This window comes from Sinocyclocheilus anshuiensis, unplaced genomic scaffold (assembly GCF_001515605.1).
Source record: "Sinocyclocheilus anshuiensis isolate Anshui unplaced genomic scaffold, SAMN03320099.WGS_v1.1 scaffold1301, whole genome shotgun sequence".
Classification (NCBI taxonomy): Eukaryota; Metazoa; Chordata; class Actinopteri; order Cypriniformes; family Cyprinidae; genus Sinocyclocheilus; species Sinocyclocheilus anshuiensis.
The window spans coordinates 682,272-709,612 of NW_015551135.1; the positions used below are offsets into that span (position 1 = coordinate 682,272).

The window sequence follows — 27,341 nt, forward strand, 5'->3', positions numbered from 1 at the left end:
TTCAAACGCGAGTTTTGGGCAGTGTAGAGTAGGGCTTGTTGTTTGTCATTTCTCCGATCACAAATGCAGACAGAGTTTTATGTTTACGCGGCGCGATGCAACGCAACGCGTAAAAAGACAGTATAAGTCATTATAATCCATAATTATGTCCCCACTGGATGCAACGAATGCCTCGTTTATAATGGGTTTTCATGTTTTTGAATCATCGCTCCGGCCTCACAGTATGGTTACCTGCTGATGGTTACAGTACATCACAGTATGGTAGGGGCGTAACATTTCCGTCACACACTTGAGTCTCTCTCTCGCTCTCTCTCTCGCTCTTTTGCGCTCTCTCTCGCTCTCTCTCTCTCTCGCGCGCTCTCTCTCTCTCTCTCTCACTCACACACACACACACACACACACACCATGCGCAAAACTCCGCATTTGAACAGTCAATAGCAAATACTTAAACTAATAACAAAACAGTAGCTGATTCAGAAGCGCCAGATTGTCATAGCAAAGTCAGAATTACCTCCTCTCCTAGGTTCACGAAACGGTCGTCCATAAAATGCATTGCTGTTCTGTTGTAAGTAATCTTAAAGATTCCTAAATGCATCTACTTTTGGAAGGCCAAATAAAGTGCTTTTGCTTTCGCCTAGAAACACACAGCGTCTCCCTGACATGGCTGCTTCAACACTAACTGCGGTTACTGAAACCACGCCTTCTTTCTTTGCGTGAACATTTGGGCGGCATTATGCTAATATTTCCACATAGTGAGGTAGACATGTGGGGGCGTGTTAGAACGAGCCATTTTAGGGGGGCGTGGCAGAGTCTTAACTTTGATAAAGAATATCTCTTTGGATTTGAGACTTTAGTCTTTGCAACTTCAGGGATCTTATCTATGCACAATCAGCTTGTAACACTCCAAAGAGAAAGGAAAACTTGAAATCGCATCATATGACCCCTTTAACATTTCGGCATGATGATTTTTTTCTGTTAAATTCTGCTAAACTGACCCATAACGCTGATACTATGTGTCACTTACATACGAGCTTTGACAGTTCTGTATGTTGGTGTGTGGCTTGACTTTGGCTCGCTGTTGATTAAATTAATCTCAATATACAGAATGTTTTTATAATCAATATCTCTTTATACACATAGAAACTCAGAGTGATGCAGTATTGATCTCTGCACCACGGCAGCATCTTCCATGACTGTGATCTCTTTAGTGCGGTAAAAACAGATAGTCTTCGCTAGCTTCAACAACCAAAGGCCCAGAGCTTCACGCAGAGAGCCATTAAACAAGCCAAAATAAAATCAAAATTGAGATCTTTTAAAATACCCTGTTTGTTTTGAAAGGAGATTTTATTTTCAAGAGATTTGATGGCACATTACAGGAAGATGTACTGGTAGGATTGACAATTTCTGCATCTGTAAATGTTGATTTTTGAGCATTTTTGGATTGTAAAATACTGATTTTGCCACCTGCTGTATTTGTTGCTCAAAGATCAAGTTGAGGTCTGGGCTCACTCTTAAGGTCCCAAGACTTTTCCAGTTTTTCATGATTTATTGGATAAGGAATTAAGGATAAGATTATTATTATTATTATTTGTTTTTTACTGAATTTCAACCTAAAAAATATAAAGAAAATTTAAAAGTTTGATGACATTAGAAAAATGTAAATTCATGCCCATAAGTGTATATAAGAGTTATAAGATTTTAATATTTTACATGACTTTTTCAAGTCTAAAAATCAATCTTTTAAAATTAGGCTACCTCATATACCCAGGTTTTCCAAGACCGTGGGAATCCTGGTTCTTCAAAGAAAACAAAAACAGTTGTCGAGGTTGTTAATTAAAATCAGTAATATCTTCATTTTATTGATTTTGGCTTATTTTGATGTTTGTTTTGTCCTATTTTAAGTTGGTTTAAGACATCTTGACATGTAACATGTAAACATGTAAAACCATTATAATGTTCTTTTTTTTTAAACTTTCTGGTTTTTACAAAAATATTAAGCAGTACAAATGTTTGTTTGTTTTTACCACTGATAATAAAAAAATTTGCTTAAGCACCAAAATAAAAATTTGTTTGTTTTTTAAAATAGAAACAAAAAAAATAAATAGTCAGGTGGTTAAACATTTTAGGAAAAACATTGTAATCCCTTAAGTATGCTACTCCATTAAGTGTCCTGATGGATCAACCGCTGAGCAACTCCTCTGAGATTCTGCTGTACAGTATGTGTCCACACTGTATGTTTGTGTCAGCGTGTACTGTGTATATGTGCTGTACAATCTCAGAATGTGGATGAGTGTGTGGTATAGATGCAGCACTCTGTGATTCACTGAAATCTTGGATTCACGGCGGAGAGAGATAGGAGGAGAAAAGGGCACATTAATTCACAAGTCCCTGTAGGATAGGGAGCTCACTGTCTGGTCTGATGCCAGCTGAGAGTTTAAGAGAAATAGAGGGAGGCGAGGAGCAAACAGACAGACATGCTTCATTCAGTCTGAGTCCAAGAGGGTTCAGAGAAGAGCTCCTGCAGTCTAAATTAATGTGGTCTGCTTTTGAATTTTATATATGTGTGACGATTAGCTTCTCCTCTGATCATTTTCAATCTAACCAGCATTTTCCATTTTAGAAGATAAGAAAGAAAAGGGGGTTCTGGACCTGGAGGTCTCTCTGTGCCTTCAGGACCCTTTGAAGGGCAGAGGGAGGTATCCCCTTCCGAAGGCAGAATAAATAATTAAGCTTGTTATGCTCGTTAAGTGGGTAATATGCCTCGTAATTAGCACCCATAACAAGATTCATTTGTAAACAGGCTTATTGAGGCAGATAGAATTTCAGTAACAAGGGTAGTGTGTATATGTGTGTGTCTTCACATGTATTTCTGTCTGGTTTACAGAACAACATGATCTGTATTGTTTGTTGCACACAAGTCTGAATGGATGTTCAGCATTTAATACCGAGTTCACACTGTACGATTTTCAAACTCGTCGAATCGCCGTTGTTTTCACACTGCGTGACTATCTGGGGTAGCATTCAGTTGCTGCTGTGTTCACATTGCACGATGGATCGGCGACAGGGGGTTTCACACTGCATGACTTCACAATAGGAAGAATCGCCGACAGCTCTGTCTGGTCCACAAACTACGTTTCACAACAAAACACATGCGAGAAGTGATAAGGAAATAACGCGATCGTGCAGTGTGAACTCGGCATAAAGGGCTGTATGCCTGTCACCGTATCATTCAGTTTGGACTTTGTTTCCCTTTTGCACGGTTTCTGTTCTTTGAGTTAATTGTGTTATACCGTTCGGGTGTGTGTCATCAATTAGTCTAATCTATGCTTGTGTATTTACAGTAAGTTGCTCTCTTTCGGTTCATTGTTGTCGGGTCTTGTCGATGTAACGTGTGTTGCAAGCCTTCCCTTTTTTGGATTCACTTTTTCCCCACCATGGACAATCTGTCCGTTTTACTATTATGCCTTTATGCTAGGGAACTCGCTCCCTCGAGGAACATGTGGAGGATTTCCTGTTTCCGGCCCATCTCACCCACTACCCGGACGACTGCTTATGCTCATTTCTACACGCTGGCCTGAAAACCGCCACCAAGGAGCAATTGTCCGGGGAGGGACCTCAAGGGAGCTTCGCTGACTACGTGAAGTGGGTGCTGGTATCCTGTGGATCATCTCTGACCGTCGGACCATCTGACGATGACAGAAGCCCCACTCCTAGCCCAGTGCCCAGCCAGAAACCCTCCCGCTGCGAGGAGTGACAGCAGGAGCCCACCACAGACCAAGAGCCCCCCTCCACCATGATGTTTGAGCACGCTCCAAGAGGAGCGATCGAGCAGGACATCACCCCGGAACCTGAGCTAACCGCGTCTGACCAGGTATCTGAGCCGGCTGCCCCATCTATCACCGTGGGAGCTCTCGTGGAGTACGAGGGAATGAAAGTGTGTGCCACCCATCCTCCTGCCACTAAGAGTGAGTGTTTACTGGACTTGGACAGTGTTTTTCAGTTTGGAGAGTTAGAGACTTTGCTTCCCCTAAACCTGCCTAATTCTGTTCATCTGTCTGATTCGCTGGTCCCGCTCAGCCTCCCTCTTCCACCTCATCTCTAAGCTGGTTTAAGAGACTTCTTCATTCTCCTCAGTCCTCAGCCACTCCTGCTGTCCAGTCTTCTTCGTCCCTCGTCAGTCCCTTCATGTCACCACCTCTCAGTGGTGGGGCTCCATCTCGGGCCTGCCGGGAGTCTTCGTCTTCTGGACCTCTCCACCTCGTCCCGCCGTCCAGACTCCTGCGCTCCTCCAACCCTCGATTCCGGAGTGGACCATCGGCCATTCGGCCTTGCCGGGCTCCCTCAGTCAGTCGGCTCCACCTGGGTCGGACTTCGCCACGCTTCCTCTGCAGACTTGCGGGCCGTCCGCTGCTCTCCGGCCTTCCACCCCTTCGGCTACATCCTGCTCCGCCATCCCTCAGGCTCCGCCTCCTTCCTCGGTCGCTCCAGATCGCCCTCTGGCCTCTAGATCCCAACCTACATCTCATGCGATCGTTGCTACAGCTCCGTAGCGGCCGTCTGGATCCTCGGCATGTCTCCACCTCCTCGGCTCTCTGTCTGCGCCATGGGCTCCACCTCCATTGCCATTTTCGCTTCTAGTCGTCCCCATGGCGGTTTGTGTTCCCATCACGCCTTGGCTCCTCCCTTCAGTGTAGAGCGCAGTCCTGGCTGTGACCTGGGTCTCCACCTACCCTCTCTTGCTTAAGGCTCCTCCCTGGTCATCTCCTCCACCTGCACCTCCCTGGATTTTGTTTGTTGTCCTCCTTCCGATTGTCCATCCTCCTCATGCATCTCTTTGCCAGCGTGCCTGCCCTTTGCCATCCCTTCACAATCCCTTCGCCATCTCCTCATCTTCCTCGCCGTCTCATCCTTCTCTCTGTGGCGCGAGGTCACGCCTTCCGGGAGGGGGGCGATCTTTCACCGTATCATTCAGTTTGGACTTTGTTTTCCTTTTGCACCATTTCCATTAATTGTTATTCCATTCAGGTGTGTGTCATTAATTAGTCTAGTCTGCTTGTGTATTTAAGTTGGCTCTCTTTCTGTTCATTGTTTTCGGGGGTCGTTGATGTTATGTGTTTTGCAATCCTTACCTCTGTTTTGATTTACCTTATGTGGATTTATTGAAGACTGCCTATCTTCATCATCGTGTTTGTGTGTGTTTATCAACACAGTAGTGTGACAACGCCACTCAACAAGACTGAATAGTAAATTAAAAAGTACTGTAAGCTGTGCACCATTTCAGGATTGTCAACAAAAATAAGGGAGACTTGGTCTATTCTAGGGAATATTTCTCAGAATTTATTTACTTTTCAAAGTCAGTCTCTGTATAGGGATATGCAACAAAGTCTTGGCCACAAAATAAAAACTATTGAACATTCCACTGTTATTGCCCAGGAAAAAATGATACAGATCAGTTTTCATAATGGCAGTCTACCATTGCATACCCTATTATAAACTATACATGTGTTGACAGTCTAGGATGGCGGCGCGTTCACATGCTGCGGCTTCTCTCTCTCCCGACAGAAAGGTGTTTTCGTGTTTTTTGTCTTGTGAGTCGCAGTGTTTTTGTACGTATTCGTCGCGTCTATCTGTCTCTAAGCGTTGACAATAAAGCAGACTTGACTTGACTTGACTTGACATAAATATCAAATTATTATTTTGGCCAAAAAAATTTAATTGTAATTACTACATTAAAATTACAATATATTAAACATATTATACATATATGTGACTACTTACAATAATTGGTCTTATAAAAATGTGGTACTGTAAATCATAATTATAATTATGTTTGTCAATTTTGACTTATTATAATTATGACATATAATTAAAACATTTTTTTTTTTTAATGATTTTTTTTTTTTTTACAGTATATGATAGCACTTGTGACAACTGGCCGGGTCTCCCCTATATAGAAATGAAACTGGTTTACATCACATAATCAATCTCTTTTGAAAGCTTGCCAAATGTATATGGAAATGATTCATGAAAACAGAAATGATTATCATTGTGGAAGTTTGCTGTGGATTTGAAATTGGTAAAACAATGCACAATTATTGCATTGATTTTTGGTAGTAACATAAATGATTCATACGTTGCTTGCTCCAAAATATAAGTCAAAATATTGTTTAAATATGATTGTGTCCGCCCGACTACTTTAGTTTAAGTCATTTTAAGGGTCATGACAGGTAGAAATAAGCTCCCCAAGGGAGCAACTGCACATATTCAGTTTTTACAGTGTGGGTTGGGAAAGAAACAGCCAATGCAACTAGTGAAGTACTGCTCTGTGTCAGCTATTATAGGCAGTTTATCCATATGGAGAAGGTGCTGTTACCACTATCCATACTGACAAGTGTGAGCTGTCATTTACTGGTGCTGTGTTGAGATGCACTCTGCGGGCAGATTTTCTTGCCATATACTGTCTCCGAAAATATGTGGTTCCTGTTAGTATTATCTAAATTGTGAATCCAAATAAACCATTTAAATCATCTGTGACTGCGTGCACGTGTATGTGTATATGGGTAAGTGTGTGACTCGATCTCTCCCAGAGTAAATCAGCATGGTGAGAACAGACCAATATGTCTGCTTATCTCTGTGATTCTCATTAGAGGGAGAGAGCAAGAATAAAGAGAGCAAATTAGAGAAGGCAAAGGAAAACCGCAAACACACACACAGTGCTATTTGCCATTACAAACTGATGTGTGTGTGTGTGTGTGAGTGCGAGAGAGAGAGATGGTTACATAAGCCTGTTCCCACTTCAGAGTGAAATCCCTCCGGAGGACAAAAATATCAGTAAGCGACGTACCGCAAAAAAAAAAAAGCACCTCTGTGCTTATTTGTGTGGAGGTGTTCCAAATAGTATACACTACTACCTTACTACTCTTATACTGTGGGCAGTATGTATACTGTGCACAATATGCACATTTTCTGTATGCATAGAATACCTGGATTTGCCTAAAGTAGCAGTATACAACCCGAGGACACTGTACAGAATACTGTATCCCACAGTGTAATGCACTCAGCTTGACCTTCAGTTTCCAGTGTGACAAATTAGCCAGAAGTAATATCAGCTTGTTTATTGACTCATTATTTGATCCGACTGCCAAATGTTAAGACGCAAAGTTGGATTGCAATTGATAAATAATCTTTTTATTTTTATTTTAAATGCCTGAGTTTTAACATGCCATACATTTTAGTGTGAAATACTGTCTAGCTTATTCTAAATAAAAATTAGGTGGTCGTATATGGTTTGCTCCTTACAAACCGTATGCTTTGAACGATCTGTGGAACAGACGTCTTTAAAGAAACAATAACAATAAAAAAACAATGAAGTCTTTGACAGCAATGAGGGTGGCGATTGTTTCCTGATGTTAGTGGCCTGGAGGTGTATTTGTGCTAAAGATCAGTTTTAATTAAACTGTAACAATGTATGTTTGTGCACCGCTCGATTTAAATGTAAAACCAAGTTGCCTTGCACAGCTCAAGGTGATTTGCAAGCATTCGAATAGAACAAGACAAATGAAAAAGAGAAATTGGATGAACAATGAAAAGAAATACCGGATTTCATAAATCTACATATATAAGTTAATTTGCATATATTCAAGATGCTGTGAACAGAACGATCACACACAGAGGAATATACTGCCTGATACAGTGAAACTCATCTTTCTTCATTGCACCGTTCCTCATCATCTGTAGTTAAGCTGCGACTGCATCGGCAATGCAAATGTAAAGTTATTTGTTCCGCCAATAAAGCGCATTAAAACTGAAAGAGATGGAGAGAAATGACTGTGTGTGTATCCTGTTGTTCTGCAGGCATCGCAGTGGACAAGCGTGGGTTCATTTACTTTGTTGACGGATCAACGATCCGTAAGATTGATGACAAAGGAGTGATAACAACCATCATTGGGTCAAACGGACTCACGTCCTCCCAGCCAATCAGCTGCGACTCTCGAATGGACATAAGCCAGGTGAACAAAACACACACACACACACACACACACACACACAAGAGTGAGAAAGTGCTGATACCGAAGGTCTCTCTGGTGCTACAGAGTTACATTATACAGCTTGCAGCAACATCCTCAATTTTCTTTTATCTCTCTCCCTCTCTCTTTGTCTCTTCCTCCTTTGAGGTTTCTGCCTTTTCTGTTCTATCCATTTCAAACACTAAAATCGTAAAGCTTTTCTCAAACATAAGGCAGTTCCACATCTTTCTCTTAAAGTGTTCTTAAAAATCTATTTTACTCTCTCCTTCTGTCTCTTTCTCCCCCTGCAGTTTAACTCGTTGTATCTGCAGGACCGCTCTCCCTTCAAAGTCAGACACAATTCTTCCCGCTTCTGAATAGCATCCATTTTTGGCAGACCGTCCCTTGATTTCTCTTTCATTCTCTCTCGCTCTCTTTCTCGATCTCTCTCACTCCCATCAACACACACACACACACACACACACACACACACACACACGCTGCACTTCTTCACAGTTCATTCAGTGGGGTGTGTTGTGTGTGAATAAGAATCAGACAGTGAGGAGAGGGAGAGAGAGAGAGAGGGAGAGAGAGAAGGGGAAATGAGGTGCCGCAGGCCACTGGGTAAAAGAAGCACTAAAATCTGCATAATTCCCACTATGCCTGGGATATGACACACTTCACACTCAATACTGTCCGGCTGTCGGGCAGCTGCGGACACACACACACAGAACCAAGATGTGTGTTTTGTTTTTTTTACCTGGCTGCACATTAGGGCTGGGTGTTATGCCTAAAATATTATCACGGCAATGATATACAGTATATTACAATGTAGTTATTTTTATAGGAAGGTTAACAGAAAAATGGTTAATATCATGGGTGTAGAAAGCCAAGGGGGTATTTTTTCTCCAGACTCGAATAGTGCTACTGCTCCCTGCCCCTGCGTTATATGATTAGACTGCATTCTACATGGTTATTTTAATGACAGTAGACCATAGACTTACTGAGAGTGACTGATTTTTTTTTTTTTTACATTGTTTTAAGCAAAAAGAAATGTATTCATAGTTCACTTTTTCTAAATTTTCGCTCATGTGACTTCATACTTTTTTATATATATAAGAATTGTAAAATATTATTTTTTAATAACATTGTCTGAATAATATGTTTTATTTTTCTTTCGGTAGAAGGTCTTTGCTTTGGCTTTATCTCAATTAAGTACCCAGTGTCCTCAAATTTGAGTTACTCTGGTATATATTAACTAACCATGTGTTAATACTTTTTTAATAATCCGACTTTACAAATGAAAGGTACTGCATCTCATTGGATTATTTGCTCTTTGTATTTTAATTTTGGTTGGTGCACATGACAAAATATACCCTGTGTGTGTGTGTGTGTGTGTGAATTATATATGTAATATTATATATAATGTTTTGTATAATGTATAATATAATTTATAATAATATATGTATGCATATATAATATTTGTATTGTATAATTTTTTTATTATATTTTGGTGTATATTCATAACAAATATGTTTGGCATCAGTGCAAAAGCAGCTTTAGATTATGTATCTTTAGAGTTAAAAACAAAAGACTCAAAGCAGCAAAACTAATGTTGTTAAATGGATCAGTGGATGCAGGGTGCATCTTTTGGCTCTCATAGTGTAGCATACTTCATTTTTTGTTGGTAAAAGAGGTTTTTCCACCTCCAGTGGTGAAAAGTAGTTATGGCATTTCCACCTCCAGATGACCGGTGTGTGACACAGTTTGCAGAGAATATTTTTCTGCTCACTCTCAGACTTTGTAAATCCCAACCATGTCTACACAATACAAGTCACAGTATGATATCGAGTTATTCCTCTTCTTCACTTGCTTGGTACTTTCACATTCCTCTCAGTTTCATCTCTTCTCTGTATATATAATGTAAAACCCGCTCACTGATGTTACATGTAAATTGGCATAATAATAGTCAAAATGATGACAAAATAGTCTCTGTCCTTCATGTCAGCTGGAGAGAGTACATATGAATAGGCCATGAGCAGATGAGAGTGGCTGTGAAATCTGTCATGAATAAAATCACACTTTTCACATTCATAGCAGTTAATAATATACATTTGTGTATCCACAGGTGCGTTTAGAGTGGCCCACAGACCTGGCAGTGAGTCCGCTGGATAACTCTCTCTACGTTCTCGATAATAACCTTGTGCTCCAGGTGAGCGAGTCCCAGCAGGTGCGTGTGGTTGCTGGACGACCCATCCATTGCCCCTTGGCCAGTATTGAACTGGTCCTTCTGGGGAAATCAGCGGTGCGTTCTGTGCTGGAGGGAGCGAAAGCTATCGCTGTCAGCCACCAGGGGTCTCTATACATTGCAGAAACTGACGACCGGAAGCACAGCCGTGTCCAAGAGGTGTCCACAAATGGAGAAATGGTCATAATCGCGGGGGCAACCAGTGAATGTGATTGTAAGATTGACCCCAACTGCGAGTGTTTCTCAGGTGAGATAAACGTACACCAAAGTGCTAAACGCAGTGATTTTCCTTTGGGCCTCAGAGAGGGTTATTCATATTAATGATGTGTTATTTTTCCATGTTAAACCTTTTTTAGTAAGCCACCATAGGCGGAAATCCCAGGGGGGTCGGGGGGGGGACAGGACCCCCCATCTAAGGGTTGTCCCCCCTAAAAATATGATTAAAAACCAGTCTGTATATTGTAAATAACAATGTTGTATACTTTAAATAATTGTGTAAGTAGTAAAACAACACAAATGGGGCAAAAATGCATTTTAAATTTAGAAACATTTTGAGTCTCCCCTCCCTTGCCTCACAGTGCTTTGGCCCAAATGCCTGCTTTCCTCTTTTACATCACACACACACACACACACACACACAAGTCCGGTGAGAGAGAACAAAGTCAATAGTTGTGGAACTCCAAGGCTGTCAAGGCTATTTTATTCATTTAAATATCGGATGAAGTGATTATTTTCTCTTTAATACAGATGATGCCAGTGTATTTTTCGATGAGTCGCTATGTTAGTAATAATGTTACCTGCTTGACGAAAAGGGTTGCCAGGTTTTTTACAACAAAACCCTCCCAACTGCTACCCAAAACTAGCCCAAACTAACCGCGTTTCGAGGGGATCCCCGCTAAAAATCGCATTCCGGGGGCTAAAATACACGTTATTGGGGTCACTTCAACCCGTGGACATGAAAAACAACCCGCGGCAACAGTGATAAAGTAGCCCAATTCCATGGGAAAACCGCGGACTTGGCAACACTGTGACGGATAGTAATGTCAACGGACACGACCCCTGTCTCGGCGCGACCACAACAGCTTGATGTTGTCTAATTTGGCACGGTCTCCCTGCTGCACTAATAGTAGTAAACCATTCCTCTTGTGTATACATATCCTTACAAGTACAATTTTAGCTGTATTATTTGTGTCCCCTTCAAAAATCGCTCTTGTGAAAATTTCCTCTTGTGTATACATATCCTTACAAGTACAATTTTAGCTGTATTATTTGTGTCCCCTTCAAAAATCGCTCTTGTGAAAATTTATGTTTATTGTCCCCCCCCCCCAACTGTTAGATGAAATGTACGCCCCTGTAAGCCACTGGTTATAAAATTATGAATTTTGAATGCATATTTTGTCTTGGTTGAGTTTTGAAAAAGTGCAACACTTAAAGGTAGCAAAATTTCACCAGTTATAATAAAGTATACAAATTGGCTTTCTTGAGCAACCTTCTCAGCAAGCTAGGACTCAAGGAGGCTGAAATTCAGATATGTTAATTTCAGAGCAATCCTCTGACGCACTCTAAAATTTCATAATCTCGGAAGAATTACTTCCAAATGCATACAAGCCTACAGTGCAGTTGCACTGACTTCTGTAAAAGCCTTTCCAGTAATCTAGAGCTGAAACTTGAGTGTGTTCATCTGAGAGCGTCATCTTACACTCGCTAATGTTTTATTCGCTTACGCTGAAAATCATTAGGAATAGTTTATCCATGATTTACTCAATTGTCTCTCTCTCTGTATATTTTTTTGTATATTATTTAGTACTTATCATATTGTTTGGACTTTGTTTGCACCGTTTTCTCTTTCTAGTTAGTTGTCATGGTTTCTGATTTGAGTTCTTCATTATGTTCAGGAGGGCCACCTGAGCAGCATAGCAAACAGGGAGGGCACGATAGCACAGTTGCGGCGGGATGCTAATGGCGTGCCCCTGTGGCTTGTAGCCCCGGGCGGCCAGGTTTACTGGCTAACCATCAGCAACGCTGGAATGCTGAAGCGCATCTCGGCTCTTGCACACGACCTCTCACAGCTCAGTTACTACGGCAACACAGGGCTGCTCGCCACCATCAGCAATGAGAACGGCTGGACTACTGTCTACGAGTAAGTGATACCCTTCTTTTACTCTCCCTTTGTCTATTTCTTGCTCATCGGGGAAGTGCGATGCATTGCTTGATTTTTAGGTGCGCATGATAGCGCGATCTGTCTTCGTTTTCGTGTGTCATATCCTGTTGTTGCTTCCTTTAGAGTCTATTTCGGCTGCCACACAGCCTCACTTGCACACTCTGATAGTCTAAAGCTATTTTATTAGCAGGAATAGTAGCAAGTTTCTACTGTATATAAAACAATATTCCCTCCCAGCATAGATTAATCTTTACCTGCGTCTAATCTAATCACACTTTATCAGAATTTATCAGAAGGAAAATAATCTAATACAGTCTGATCGACAGTGTTACCTGAGATCGTTTGAAAGAGTGCAGTAGTTCGATTTCTCAAGCTGTGTGTTTTTCTGCTGCAATGAAAATCGCTCAGTCTTAATCTATCCAATAAAGAAAAGAACTCTGTATCCTCTTCTGATTTCACTATGAAAGAGCCCGGGTACCTGTGTGTGTGTGTGTGTGTGTGTGTGTGTGTGTGTGTGTAAACTGTTTGCATGGGCATTTTCAGGGATTTGTGAGACTGAGCTACAAGTTCTAATTTAGTGTGAAAATGTCAGGGGCTTCTTTTCCTCTCTCTCTTTCTCTCCTTTTTGTTTGATCAACTCGGTGACCTTTCACACACTGTGTTTACACACACACACACACACACACACACACACACACACAGATACACGTTCTCATGCAGCTATAGTGTAGTGTTGAGGCAGATCACATGCCTGGCTCCCTTTGTTTGGTCTGTTGTGAGACACTGCCCCCTGCTGGTGCATGCTAGTTAACTAGTCAAACATTACACGGATGTCTTGTGGTTCAAGGGAGAAGCACAAAAATCATAGTTTTGTTTAATTCATGTCCTGTAAAGCCTAATAATAGACAAAAGCACAACTGTAAACAGTAGTAGCAGAAAAAATTATGTTTTGGGATGGTAACACTTTATACAATAACATTAGTTAATTCATTAGATATCAAGAGTTAAAAATAAACAATATTTTTTAACAGCATTTATTAATCCAGGTTATTACTAATTTATTTAAGTGTATTATGTTATATGGTGTTATAATGTGTTGGTATGATGCAGTAAAAATACTTTCTGTTGTTTGTTTATGTTAATAGTAACTAAATTGCATAAACTAATGATGATGAATAGAATTTTACTAAAACATAATTGCAAAGGATAATAACAGAAGGCTGTATTTTTGGGGTGGTAACAATTTACAATTGCTATTCGATAACATTAGTTAGGTATCATGAACTAGCAATAAACAAATAACAACATTTAACAGCGTTTATTAATTTAGGTTGTTTTTAATTTATTTAAATATATTAAATATGTATTATTATTTTATTTTGTATAGAGTCTTTAAAATTTGCTTTCTCAAAGCACTTTACAACAAAGACAAAACGGCAGAATGAAACAAATCACAAAATTGAAACAAATACAATAAAGAATATTATATTATATTACTGAAATGTTCAAATGTATTAGTATATATTGAAATTAACATTAACCTAAATTAATAAAAGGAGTAAAAATACTGTTTTTGTTCATGATACTGTCAACAAAATTTATTAACTAATGCTGCTTAATTGAATTTTATTGTAGAGTGTTAGAATTTTTGTTCAACTATTTGTTTATCATTTGCAACTCTGTAAGCCTGTAGTTTATTCAGCAACAGTGGGGAAGCTTATTTAAATTACGTTGCAGCATTCTGTTCTGCACACAACACCGAAGGAATTAGCGGAAATGGTGTGTTGACTTTGATCAGTTCCCTCCATCCAGAAGTAATAAGTACTGAATATTTCAGAAACATACCTCAAAGCAGAATATACACCAACGTAGGAGTTGTAAACTCGTCAACAAGCGCCCCTGGTACAGGGAAGTGTCTTAGATCTGATATGAACGCAGTAATCACTCGAGATAAAAAAAAAAAAAATGTTTTTTTTTTTTTTTTTAATTCTTCAGATCAGATAGGCTGTCTCAAAACCTAGCTGCCTATCTAAACTTTGTATTGAGGAATTTTCATTTTTAAAGGCATTTTAGCTTTTGCAGTTGTTCATTTAGCCACTATCCAAAATGAAGAATACAACACAAATGAATCATCAGTAGGATGTAACGATTAACCGCGAGCCTGTTGAAAATCGATTTAAATATGTGACAATTCAAACCGGTTGAGATGCTAAACAAATCGCGATTCAATTAGGGGCAGGAGTTTATATGAATGTATGTCTGAGGGGAACTTACTGTCTTTCGATGGCATTTTTTCTTTCCTCTTGCTTCTGTATAATGTATATTAAAGTTCATAAGTGCAGCACTGCTTTGTTTACAGCAGAAACCAAGGAAACGCTTTAAGCGCCACCTGCTGGCAGAGAGTGAATCTGCGTCTCATTCAGCTCGTCTGCTGTTTCCTGCAGATATTTTTATGTATAGTTTCACAAAACTGAAGTCAAACCGTTCTGTTTTTACTTCAAATTTTAGTATATTATTATAGTGTTATATTTCAATTTCACAAAGAAACGTCCAATCAATAATAAAAGAACACATTTAATTTATAATTTGTGTTAAATCTCATTTTGTAAAAAAAAAAAAATCGTGAATCGAATCGAACCGTGAAATCAAAATTGTTAATCGAATCGAATCGAATCGTTGAGTGAATCGTTACATCTCTAATCAGTTATGGTACCATTAAAAGTACTGCAATTCAGAGTTTCAGAATTGCTCAGAAAAATCCAAGCTACAAAAGAGATAAAAGGGAGAGGCAATGAGAGAATAGTTTATTATTTATTTATTTATTATTCTTTATTTTTTTTAGAAAGAGTGCATTAATAGCATTGAGTCAAATGCTAAATCAAAGCCAGCTTGTGATGTTTCTGGTCTTTTAATGGGCCACATATTGTATCTGACTGATCTGTAAACAGAAAATTGCAGGAATACAACCTCAGTCGTCTTTAGTCAACTAAACATGCAGAACTATGCTGGGTATGAGGGAAAGATTAATCTCTTAACTAAAAACATATGGTTGTAAAAACACTTTCAACTGGGCCTCCGCCTGGCTGGTGTTCCCCAAGTCTTTTTGAATTTGAGACCCCTAATTTAGACATTCTTGAAGGTCCCGAGGAACTGGAGGGAGCTGAGAAGATCATTCCACCATTGAGGAATAGTGAAATTTTGGGAAAGTGATTTTTGTGTCTGATGATTTGATTTGCAAAAGTGAGAGGCTGCTCAATATGCACGCTTTAGTGTCTTGATGCAAGTGTCTGGCAACCAGTGAGGCGAGACGAAGGTGTTCGAATGATCGATTCAAACGTTCAAAAGCACCTATGAAGCCCAAAAATGCATCTAGGTAGGCAGCTCATTAAGTTTTGACACAGCCATATTAGTTGTGCTTGCTAAGGTAAGCATCACTGTTGCTCCTACTACTCAGAAAACCTTAGCAACAGCATAGCAACTGCTCCACTCATATTTTCTTCAGAAAATGCAGAAATATAGTTTTAGAACAAGATTACAGTAGAGTTTTAATGAGAATCCAGTAACATAACCCATGTGGATTATGTGCTTGTGCCTGCACAGTCAATCCATTTGGTCCCTTTTCAATTCAGGTTTATTTGTACAGCGCTTTTTGCAATAGACATTGTTCCAAAGCAGCTTTACAGAAAATAGAAAAATAAAGAAGATAAAATAAAAAGAAAATAGTGGCTTACAACCCCCCAGTGAGCAAGGAAAGGAAGGAAAAAGTCCCTAAGATGTTTAAGTAGATGAGGAAGAAACCAAAATTTCAAGCAGGCTCAACATTTAGAGTAGAGAAGAACACGGCGGCTGCAGTGTCTCTTGATCTAAACCGCAGGCTTTTGAAAGCTCAAGAGTTTCATCAAATGAAAAGCTTTTATTCTTTTACATTAGTGTGGGTGGCCAGACACAAGTATATGAAATAAATTGGCATTGACATTGATTGGAAATAAATAAATCAGGGGCAGAGAAGATGAAGAAGCTTGAGCTGTTTACTTCTAAAAACTACTCTAGAAATGGAGAAAGAGAAATGAAACATGTCAGAAGTATTTCACCCACTCATTATATCACATGACTTGCCGTCCACAAAGATTCAAATGTCAAGTCATCTGTTCCTCTGTGGTGCATCAGCGGATTTTAACATTCACCTTTATAATGTATCTCACACCCACGCATTTTTCTTTCTGTCATTTTGAGGACTTTGCATTGACTTTCATACTGAGCTAATGGTATTTTCTATCTTATAACCTTTTTGTAATTGTCATTAAGACATTTAGTGTATTTAATAAGCTGTTTAAGCCGCTGTGTTTGTAGGTGATTTCAGTCTTTACTTTCTTTAAAATGTAGACAAAGTACAAAGTGCTTAACACAGTGTTCATGAGTTCACTAATCCCTGCGTATAATGAAGGTAAACAGATTTGGCTTGCTGTCAAAGACAAGGCTGCAGCTTGAGACTCGAATAAAGCTCTTAAGAACCCCTGGACTACTTAATAATGAAGTTAGTAATGAATGAATAGAGGAAGAGGTGGAGTGCAGGGTTGCTGAGATGCTGGAGAATTGTCACAGCAGTGAGATAATCAACTGTTTATGTACTTTTGCATTATGATTGAGACGATTAGATGAAGCACCTCTCAAAACTTCATTTAGATCTGCATTTGAGATGATCATATCGTGAAAATGTAAAATTTCCTTGATTATTTTAATAAGTGACTTGTAACTTTAACACTTCAGAAATTCCATCCCAGTCCAAACAGATCAATCTTTTATGCATTTTTAAATTGATTTTATAAATATTAACAGTAAAGAACAATAAAGAAAATTTAACTAGAAAAATAAAAACACATAGATATGTCAGAACATTAGTACATTAATTGCACAATGTTTTTATTTTATTTTTATTTTTTTTTTGACCTGCACACTATAACGAGGAAAAAACAGAATAGACATTGAAAAAAAGATACTGATGTTCCAATCTGTGTATAACTAACAATAAAAACATCCTTTACATTGTAACTTCAGGAAAGTGTGACTCAAGTTTATTTTTAACAAGGTCCCTGATCATTTCAGTTCCACCTTCACAGTTCAGCACATTTCAGTGGATTGTTTTATGATCCTGTCAAAATGTAATTCAGTCTTTGCAAAGAGGCCGTTATTGAAGAATTCAGCAGCATGAACTATATTGGACCCAAAAGCAAACCCAGGCCGCAAGTAAGTGAAGCAAAGCGTTGTTTCTCATTTCATATGCAAAGAGGGCGTTTACACAGAGGTCTTAAAGGCACAGCAGCAAAAAACAGCCTGTTTACTGCTGTTGTAAGGGTCAGGAAGAGAATGGAAAATTGACATGAAAAACAAAATGATGACACACTAAACCTTGACTAGCATTTCAAATGTCGTCTAGGGGAAATAAAATTATAAAAAAATGCATGATATGACCCCTTTAAACTCTCTTACATGCACATGCATTTACACTCACTCATTTAAACTTTAATACATCTTTCTATCTCTCTCTCTCTCACACACACACACACAAACTAACAGAAAATGTGTTTATGAGCAGATATAACTCTGATGGACACCTCATCAACATGACCTTGCCGACTGGAGAGGTCAGCAGTTTCCATGGAAACATGGAGAAAGCTGTCAGAGTGGAAGCCAGTGCCTCGAACAGAGAAAACTTTATTATAATTACAAACCACTCTGCGGATAACACCATCTACACACTTCGACAAGGTGAGAGAGTGTATGTGTGTGAATCTACTGATTAGTTTTTATGATAATATCAAATACAGTGGCCACAAAAAGTATTTGAACTTAGCCGCATTTAAAGGGACAGCTCACACAAAAATAGAAATTCTGTCATTTCATGTAATAAATGTAGTGCTTTTTAATCTTATATAGCTGTTTCTTTCTGTCCAGCTCACTCTGTTAGTGTGTACGGCGTTAGAGATGACGGCTCTCTGTGGGTGACGTATGCCAGCGGGATGGACGTTGCTCTCAGTACTGAACCAACCTTGTCATCCGGGCTGTTGCCGGGGGCATCGGCAGGCCTCGTCCATCCCACAGTCGGAAGATGCAACATCACGTTGCCGGGGGAACCAGCTCACAGCCTGATAGAGTGGAGACAGAGACGCGAACAGGCCAAAGGGAATTACACAGCATATGAACGGAGACTGAGGGTAATACACAGACACACGCAAGCATATGAATGCAGACTGAGAACAATAATGTGTTTTCTGGGTAGGGTGACCAGGGTATAGCATGTATTGCGCAGGAGTGAAATATGATTTTCAATCCGAAATTTCCTAAGATGCTCAAGTGTGTCACACATTGTTTTGTGAGGTGTTTACGGAATGAGATAGTAAAATTAGAAATCTTTGTTAATTTAGGATTGCTCTTAGACGTAAAATGCAGTAATTATTTTGTTCACCTTTGTGCTGAACAATCGAGGTTTTTAGGTTAAGTTAACACTAGCACATGATTAGATTCAAGTGAAGCTGTCACAGCAAATGCGGCATTCATCACTGAGGTCAAGTCAGTGAAATCGCTAACTAAAATGGAACCAAATGAGATCCCAACTCCTGTTATTCATCTACTGCCACAGAATTGCCCTTTTTTCTTAATTTATTTAAAAAAATATAAATAAATTCTGTGGAATTGAACCTGGTTCATTCTAAATGAAGAGTACTAATCTTACCTCTAGCACTGCATATTTCTCATAATGGTGCTGCGCTGAGCTTTAATTAACACTATTGTGTTTTAAGCTTTAATTGCATTATTTTTTTTATACTCTACATTAAAGTAAGCTTTATTTATTTGATGGTTTATGTACGTTTTCTTCCTAAAAAGGAGGGGGAAAGCTCTGACAGAATTCAAACACTGCATATTTATTTTGTTGGTGATTTGTTATTGAAATTTAAGCTTGAAAAACAGTTTTGTCTTTTGGTCTTTCCCCATTCAAGTATACATAAGAGTTATCTACTTTCCTGACTACTAATAGCTGCCCAGGATCTTACCAAGATGGCCGCAGAGTTAACTGACTTTCCTTAAAGGGACTTTTGGTGTAGTGCAGATGGAAGAAATAGGCTGCATTACACACCTACACTCTCTAATATACACCCTATATACTACAGGCACTGCTCAGCCTTATACCCTGCATTTCACACACTGTTCCAACTTCCCTTTCAAATAAACTCCATAAATCTTTCTCTTCTCTATTTCATTCTTTCCAATATTCACTCTTTCTCTGTTCAGTTTCACTTCTTGGTTGCAGATTCAGTATTAGTGTGCTTTATAGGAAGTACAAATAACAATTACTTATCTCAAGATTTTTTAAATGATTTCGAAGGAAGAGTCTTTTTCTTCACCAAGGCTGCATCAAACATAAAGTAAAAACATATTGTGAAATTAGATGATTTAAAATAACTGTTTTCTTTTTGAATATATTTAAAAAATATAATTTATTCCTGTCATGGCGAAGTTGACTTTTCAGCAGTCATTCAGTCTTCAGTGTCACATGATCCTTCAGAAATCATTCAAATATGCTGATTTGGTGCAAAAGAAACATTTCTTATTATCATTTTTTGTGGAAACCATAAAACATTTGTTCAGGATCCTTTGATGAATAGAACATTTAGAAAAAAGCATTAATTTCAAATAAATTATTTATATTATATAATTCCTACTTTCCTAAGATGGTATATTGTTTTAAATTAGAGTGAAAAGGTTACAGTGGCTGTAGCAGTTATTGAGGTTGCTAGCACTAATAATAACAAATTAGAAAAACAATCTAAAGGTAGGTTTATGTGAGAGAAAGATACAATGAGACAATGCCAGTTTCTCACTGTCCCTCATATGGTGACAGGCAAAGACAATGTGCTGCCAGTACACAGTGCTCCTTGAACCTGACCTGAGGGTTTATATATGCGTGTGTGTGTGTGTGTGTGTGTGTGTGTGTGTGTGAGAGAGTGTTTGTGTGTACAAGCATGGTTTCTACAGCAGATCCACGCGACGGTAGTACAGCAGGTAGGCAGTGCGCTCTGCAGTCTGCTTCACCACCTGATGCTGATTGATTTTATTTCTTTCAAAGTCAGGTGTGGATTATTCCAAGATGTAAGTCCAACTTCAAGAAGTTGGAAGTTCTGACTATACTAGTTTGATGGAAGGCAGCACAAAAAGTCTGCCACAGTGCAGTATTATTAGGGCTAGACAGCATTGCATTTGACTTTCTTTGGGTTTCCAAATGTGATATAACAATGTTTTGCTTGTGTTTGTAATATGGTTTACTCTTATTAGGCTCAGAAAATTACTCTGGTTGCAGGGGGCATGTGTATGTTAGTACAATTAATTGTAAAGCTCAGGACCAGCTCAGCGAGGGGTCTGTTTTCTTTACTCAACTCTTCTCATTGCAGGGTTTTATAATGATATGGGGATCACCGAATTAATGTTATTGGCCTAATTCCACCCTGCATGTGTTATTTGTGGTGTTCCCATTTACTTTTAAGATATTTTTTACTGAATATTGCATGCAAGGTCTCAGTTGGATGTTTTTCCCATTTGCCTAATTTCTCATTTGTTAGTGGACGCCACACCTCGCTGCCGCAAAGGGCAGCCAGCTCAATTACTGATTCTAATATATTCAGCCAAATGCTAACAGGCATCTCTACAGGACATTATCTTTTTATGGGAGCAAAATCTTTTTGAAGGTCCAGACTCTGCGGTAGCCCCTTACAGTGGGAGACGGCCGAACCGATTCATCTGCATAGAGCTGGAATTTGATCGCAGAATCACAGAGTGAAATCGGGAGCTTCAAACTGTTCCACACTCGTTGTCAATTCATTGATGTATCTGCTGAATAAAGTTGGCGGTAACAGCAATGCTGTCTCCCTCTGTGCCCCTGAGAAAGAAATTTTCTTCTTTTATTGCCAATTTTATTGCACACATGTTTCTGTGTACTCTGATGTAATAAGATCATAATTTTTACCTTCTTTCTCATCCCCTTCTCTCGCTTAGGCTCACAACAGGAACGTGTTGTCTGTAGATTATAGTCAGGAGAGTCGCGTCGGGAAGATATATGATGACCATCGCAAGTTTACCCTGCGGGTTCAGTACGATGACAAGGGCAGGCCTGTGCTCTGGACTCCCAGTAAATACAATCAAGTGCGAGTAACATACTCGAGCGAAGGTCTGGTCACCAGCATACAGAGAGGCAACTGGACCGAGCGCAGAGACTACGATAACGGACGCATCATCACACGGACCTGGGCCAATGGGAAGATCTGGAGCTACACTTTTCTGGAGAAGGTGTGTACTGTATGTGTTAAAGGTGCAACTATGCCTGTGTGAATCTAAAAAAAAAAAACTGTCAAGAACATGTCAAGTCGTATTTGACCCCAGAAATGGGATGAAAGAAATCATAACTTGTTTTATTTAGTTTTTATTTAGCTAATTTTTATTTATTTATTTTTTAATTTGAAAATGAACATTTTGCAGATGCCTTATGGTTATGAGATTTTGTTTTATTTATTTTATTTTATTTTTTCAACATTAATATATTACATTTGAAAATGAAGCCTTTTTTTTGGCTTTTTATCTTTTTTATTTTTTTTAATTCTAATATTATTTTTTATGACAAGTGCCCTAATGATCAGAAAGAGCTTTATTGCCAAGTTTGTTTACACACACAAGGAATTCGTCTTGGTGTCAGGAGCTTCCAATACAGAAAGTACAAACATAGTGCAGACATACCTATAATTTAAGGTAATACAAACACTAATAATGAAGAGAATAGATGATAAATTGTAAATAACAATAACAATATAGTAATAAAATATAGAAAAAAAGAAAATGTCAAGAGACAGAATTGTGAATGTGCATATGTGCTCTTTACAGATTAACATTATGATAAGTTATTTACAGATGTACAGTCCTGAGGTGTGTTATCATTACCATAGTGGAAAAGATCTCATTCTCTTTACTATAATGGAAAAATATATCAATATTAAATTGAACCATTTAAATTGTTTTTATAAAAAAGAATTTAAAAATGATTTATAATTAATTTTATTGGGTTTAATTTTCAGTTTTGTTTTTTTTCATGCACAGAAAAAAATGGGAATCACAGAATAAAATGCCTGGATGCTTTATGGTCATGAGAATTTTGTTTTTTAAGCAAAACTAAATTTGATTTTGTTGGATTCTTCTTTTTTTATGTTTGTGTTATTTAGATTTTGGGGTTTAATGTGACATGTTTTCATGAGTTCACGGTTCTTGTTCTTCTCTCAGTCTGTCCAGCTGTTGTTACACAGTCAGCGCCGCTATACGTTTGAGTACGATCAGACAGACTGTCTGCTGTCGGTCACCCTCCCCAGCATGGTGAGACACAGCCTGCAGACCTCTCTATCTGTGGGCTACTACAGAAACACCTACACCCCACCGGACTCACCCACTTCCAGCTTCACGCAGGACTACGCCCACGATGGGCGCCTGCTCCAGAGCCTGTACCTGGGCACAGGCAGGCATGTGATCTACAAATACAGCCGAGTGGCCCGGCTGGCTGAGATCCTCTATGACTCAACACTTGTTACTTTCACCTACGACGAGGCAACAGGTGCTGTGAAAACCATCCACCTGATGCATGAAGGATTCATTTGCACCATCCGCTACAGACAGACAGGTACAACACTTTGACAATGTTATCTGACAGTCACTTTGACAGCAGGGTGGGCGGTGTGACCAGAATCTTGAATCACAGTGTGAGAAATTTTATATTATGGTATATATCAGAGTTGGAAACTGAGAACTGCTTTTTATTCTGATTTTCTGACAAATTATTTTTAACCGTCTCTTTTGTTACCAAACAAATGACTCCTTTGAGTCGACAATTTTAGTGAATTAATAACATACAGAACAATCAATGTAGTTTGATTCCCAAACAAATTACTTTAATGAGTTGATTCTGTTTTAGTGAATCAAACTGGCTGAGTGTTTAGTTTGAATTAAAATTATGTTATTATATAGTTAATGGAATTAAATTTTTACTCAAAATATTTCTTTCTTAAAAGAATTGTTAAAACTGTAATCATTGAATTCTTTACAATTCCCATTCTTAATCATGCTATAATTATTTTTGCTGTAAGTCCACCAAAAAGTGGTTTCTATTTTAATAACAATGTGGTGCCTGTTTTGGTTAATCTAGTGAATTAAATACATAAAAAATTACATGCACTAATAAAAGATATCTACCACAGTATAAACGGTACAGCAAAATCTCTACCGGATGGCACATTTCGCCATCACATTATATATACTGTCATACTAATCAGCCCTAATTGACAGAAAGCCAGGTAATTTGATTTTTTCACATATTTATCAAGTTTTGCTGTAGCCGGTAACTAGGTGAAATGTTTAGATCGATTAGCAAAGAGACAGGTAGCACCATGGCATCTTTGCGCAAATAAGCAAGTGAAGTGACAGAGAGACAAGTAAGAGGGGTGAGCAGTTGGACAGGTAAACAGGTTATACTCTTGCACCAGTAAACATACAGGCTGACGTTTAATCTTCCTTTTGTCACTTCGCTTGCACTCACCTCCTGCTTGGCTGATCTAAAAGCGCTTTGAATCACAATCAGTCGTCTGACAGTGGGGGAGTTCAGCCTATCTCACACTGTGGCATAGCTGACTCATGTTTTACCTCACCTCTGTGTGGCTCTCTGCTAACATCTCATTCTCTCTATCCCTCTCTATTTCTCGGATTCAGGTCCTCTGGTGAGTAGACAAATATATCGTTTCAGTGAAGAAGGATTGGTAAACGCTCGCTTTGACTACAGCTACAACAACTTCAGGGTCACCAGCATGCAAGCTATGATCAATGAAACGCCACTTCCGATTGACCTCTACCGCTACGTGGACGTGTCGGGACGAATCGAGCAGTTTGGGAAGTTCAGTGTCATCAACTACGACCTAAACCAGGTCATCACCACACATGCAATGAAGCACACTAAAATCTTCAACCCAGAAGGGCAAGTGATCGAGGTTCAGTATGAGATTCTGAAATCCATAGCCTACTGGATGACACTGCAGTACGACAGCATGGGACGTGTCATAAATTGCGATATTCGCATTGGTGTGGACAGCAACATCACACGGTATGCGTATGAGTATGATGCAGATGGGCAGTTGCAAACGGTTGCCATAAATGACCGGCCACAGTGGCGTTACAGCTATGACCTAAACGGAAACATCAACTTACTGAGTCATGGTAACAGTGCCCGTTTGACACCACTACGCTACGATCTCCGCGACCGGATCACACGCCTCGGTGATATCCAATACCGCACCGATGAGGATGGGTTCTTGCGCCTCCGAGGCAACCTACTCTTTGATTACGGTTCGAATGGACTTCTTTTGGACGCCTATGACCGGGACAGTGGACAGAGGGTGTGGTACCGTTACGATGGGCTCGGGAGGAGAGTGGCCAGCCGCAATAGTGATGGAGCACAACTGCAGTTCTTCTACGCTGATCTGATGGAACCGACGCGGGTGACACACCTATACAACCACAGTAGTTCGGAGATCACCTCCCTCTATTACGACCTTCAGGGACACCTCATCGCCATGGAGATGAGTAGCGGCGAGGAATTCTATATAGCATGCGACAATGCCGGAACTCCTCTTGCAGTTTTCAGTAGCCGCGGCCACGTGGTGAAGGAAATTCGGTACACACCTTACGGAGACGTTTACAGAGATTCCAATCCCACCTTTCCTCTCGTCTTCGGATTTCAGGGTGGCCTCTATGACACTTTCACACGGTTGGTGCATCTCGGTCGACGTGACTATGACGTGGTTGCTGGAAGATGGACGACGCCCAATCATGAATTGTGGGCGGAGCTGAGTGTGAATCCCAAGCCATTTAATTTGTATGCATTTAGGAACAACTATCCTCTGGGAGACCTACAGGATGTAACCAAGTTCACAACTGGTAAGAGTGAAGTTTTGTGACCATTAAAGGATCCACTTTGAATGTATTTAGGTTAAAGTTAGCTTTATCATAAAACAGAATTAAAATCTTCAGGGCATCTTCTCCCTAACTGGCTACGCACTTCAACTTGGAGTGTCCATCAGATTCACTTCTACTTTGGGTTGAAATTAAAAGTAAGGGGGCGACAGCCAGTCAGGTGAAACAAATGTCATGCTTTTGGTTTGGCTTTGTGAGCTGTGATTGCGCTTTTATGCCAGTGACATTTCCCTAAGGGGAAATGAACAGCATAGAAATAGCACATGGCAGAGCTGAGATTCATTAGTTAGAGCCGAAGCAACTTGCTGTAGACTAATTACTAGGGACAGTCTCCCTCAAGCTAACTAGGGTCAAGTGTCTTGCTCGAGGCTACATTGGCATTACACCAAGATCTTCATAACCCAGGGTCAACTCCCTTTTAAAGTGGTCCTGCTGAGCAACAAAACAAAAATATTTGTTTAATATGTAAATGTGTTCCGTAAATAACACAAAGTCTCACTGAATCCAGGGGAATCATGCTAAATGTTTTTGGTCACAGTCACACTACATTAAATGCACTTGTTACTTTCAAACCTTTTTGTTTGTTCTGTTCTGTTATTTTATGTAGCTCACTATTTTCTGACATTGCATTCACATGAGCAGAATAGTTCCTTATGTAGTCTTTTACCATGACCAGCAAGTTCTATGAATGAACTTTAAACCGTAAGGCAGGGGTGTCAAACTCAATTCCTGGAGGGCTGGAGCCCTGCAGAGTTTTGTTCCAACCCTGCTCCAACACACATACCATGTAGTTTTCAAATAAGCCTGAAGGACTTGATTAGTTGGAACCGGCAGAACAACAATGCGCTACATGTTTCTTTTCCCCTCATTTTTTTCAATTGACGGAAAACTTTAATCCCTGAGTAGTATTATGTAAAGCATACTGCACCACAGTAATATATTTCTGATAATTTCTTTAAGCTAACCCGAATTTATATTTTGACGGGTTGCGATGAGGAACTTTTAAGTTTCTGTAGCGAATGTAAGTGTTTCCCATACATTGATTTATTTGTGGCGCCCGCCACAATATCAAATTTTCCAAAAGGCTTTGACTTGTTGAATAAACATGAGCACTGCACGTTTCAAAATTTAAACCCGGTGCGGGTGTTTTTATATCACTGTATTTCTGAAGGAACCCGACTGTCTTCAGAAGATTTTGGATGTTATTTTCATTTCTTCATGCATGTAATATCTGATAAAGATTGTGAGCGGAGCGCTGCTTTGTGTACAGCGTTACCGGGGAAACCTTGATCTCTACCACTCCAACAGCGGAGTGTCCCTCCTCTCAGATGGAGTTGATTGTAGTACGAGTGTGTAGTGAGCTGTTACTATATTTGGAACTATTTTCATTGATGAAACAGAGCAAAATCAGGCAGTAGCCTACTTGTTTATTGAGGGAATGAGTAGAATTATTATTAATAGCTACAATCCCGCGCCGAAATTCAAGTCCTGCTCTGTGTTCTCTGCTAATAACCCGACTGTGAATAGAACATGCAGGATTCATATTTAAATAGTATTTTTGCAGCTTAATATTTACAGATACTAGTCCATATCGCAACTCTATTTAAGTGTACTGACCTACTTTTGATTAATTCATCCAAACTTTGACAAATTCCGTGACATTCCGCGTCATACAGTAAATTCCATTTATATGACTGGATTCCGCGATTCCGTCCGTGTTTCTGCATCGCAGAAATAATGGTATTGAGGTGTTTTGCAACTTCAGTGTAACGTTAGTGGATTGTGATTTATTACAACTTAAGCATCGTCTGCTGCTGCCTTACCTTTGAGAGACAACTGATGCGTGATCACTGAAGCAGCTCCAGTTAGCAAGTGCTTT

The 27,341-nt window shown here is 39.4% G+C and overlaps 1 protein-coding gene across 1 annotated transcript in view; it reads left to right on the forward strand.

Moving 5' to 3' along the window:
* The window catches only part of LOC107663214 (teneurin-1-like), a 223,480-nt gene that overhangs the window by 194,081 nt on the left and 2,058 nt on the right, over positions 1-27,341 (forward strand). The window contains 8 exon segments of the mRNA XM_016453389.1: positions 7,855-8,009; positions 10,135-10,512; positions 12,150-12,394; positions 18,009-18,181; positions 18,368-18,627; positions 21,461-21,751; positions 22,733-23,123; positions 24,206-25,426. Coding sequence (XP_016308875.1) covers positions 7,855-8,009; positions 10,135-10,512; positions 12,150-12,394; positions 18,009-18,181; positions 18,368-18,627; positions 21,461-21,751; positions 22,733-23,123; positions 24,206-25,426 — 3,114 coding nt within the window.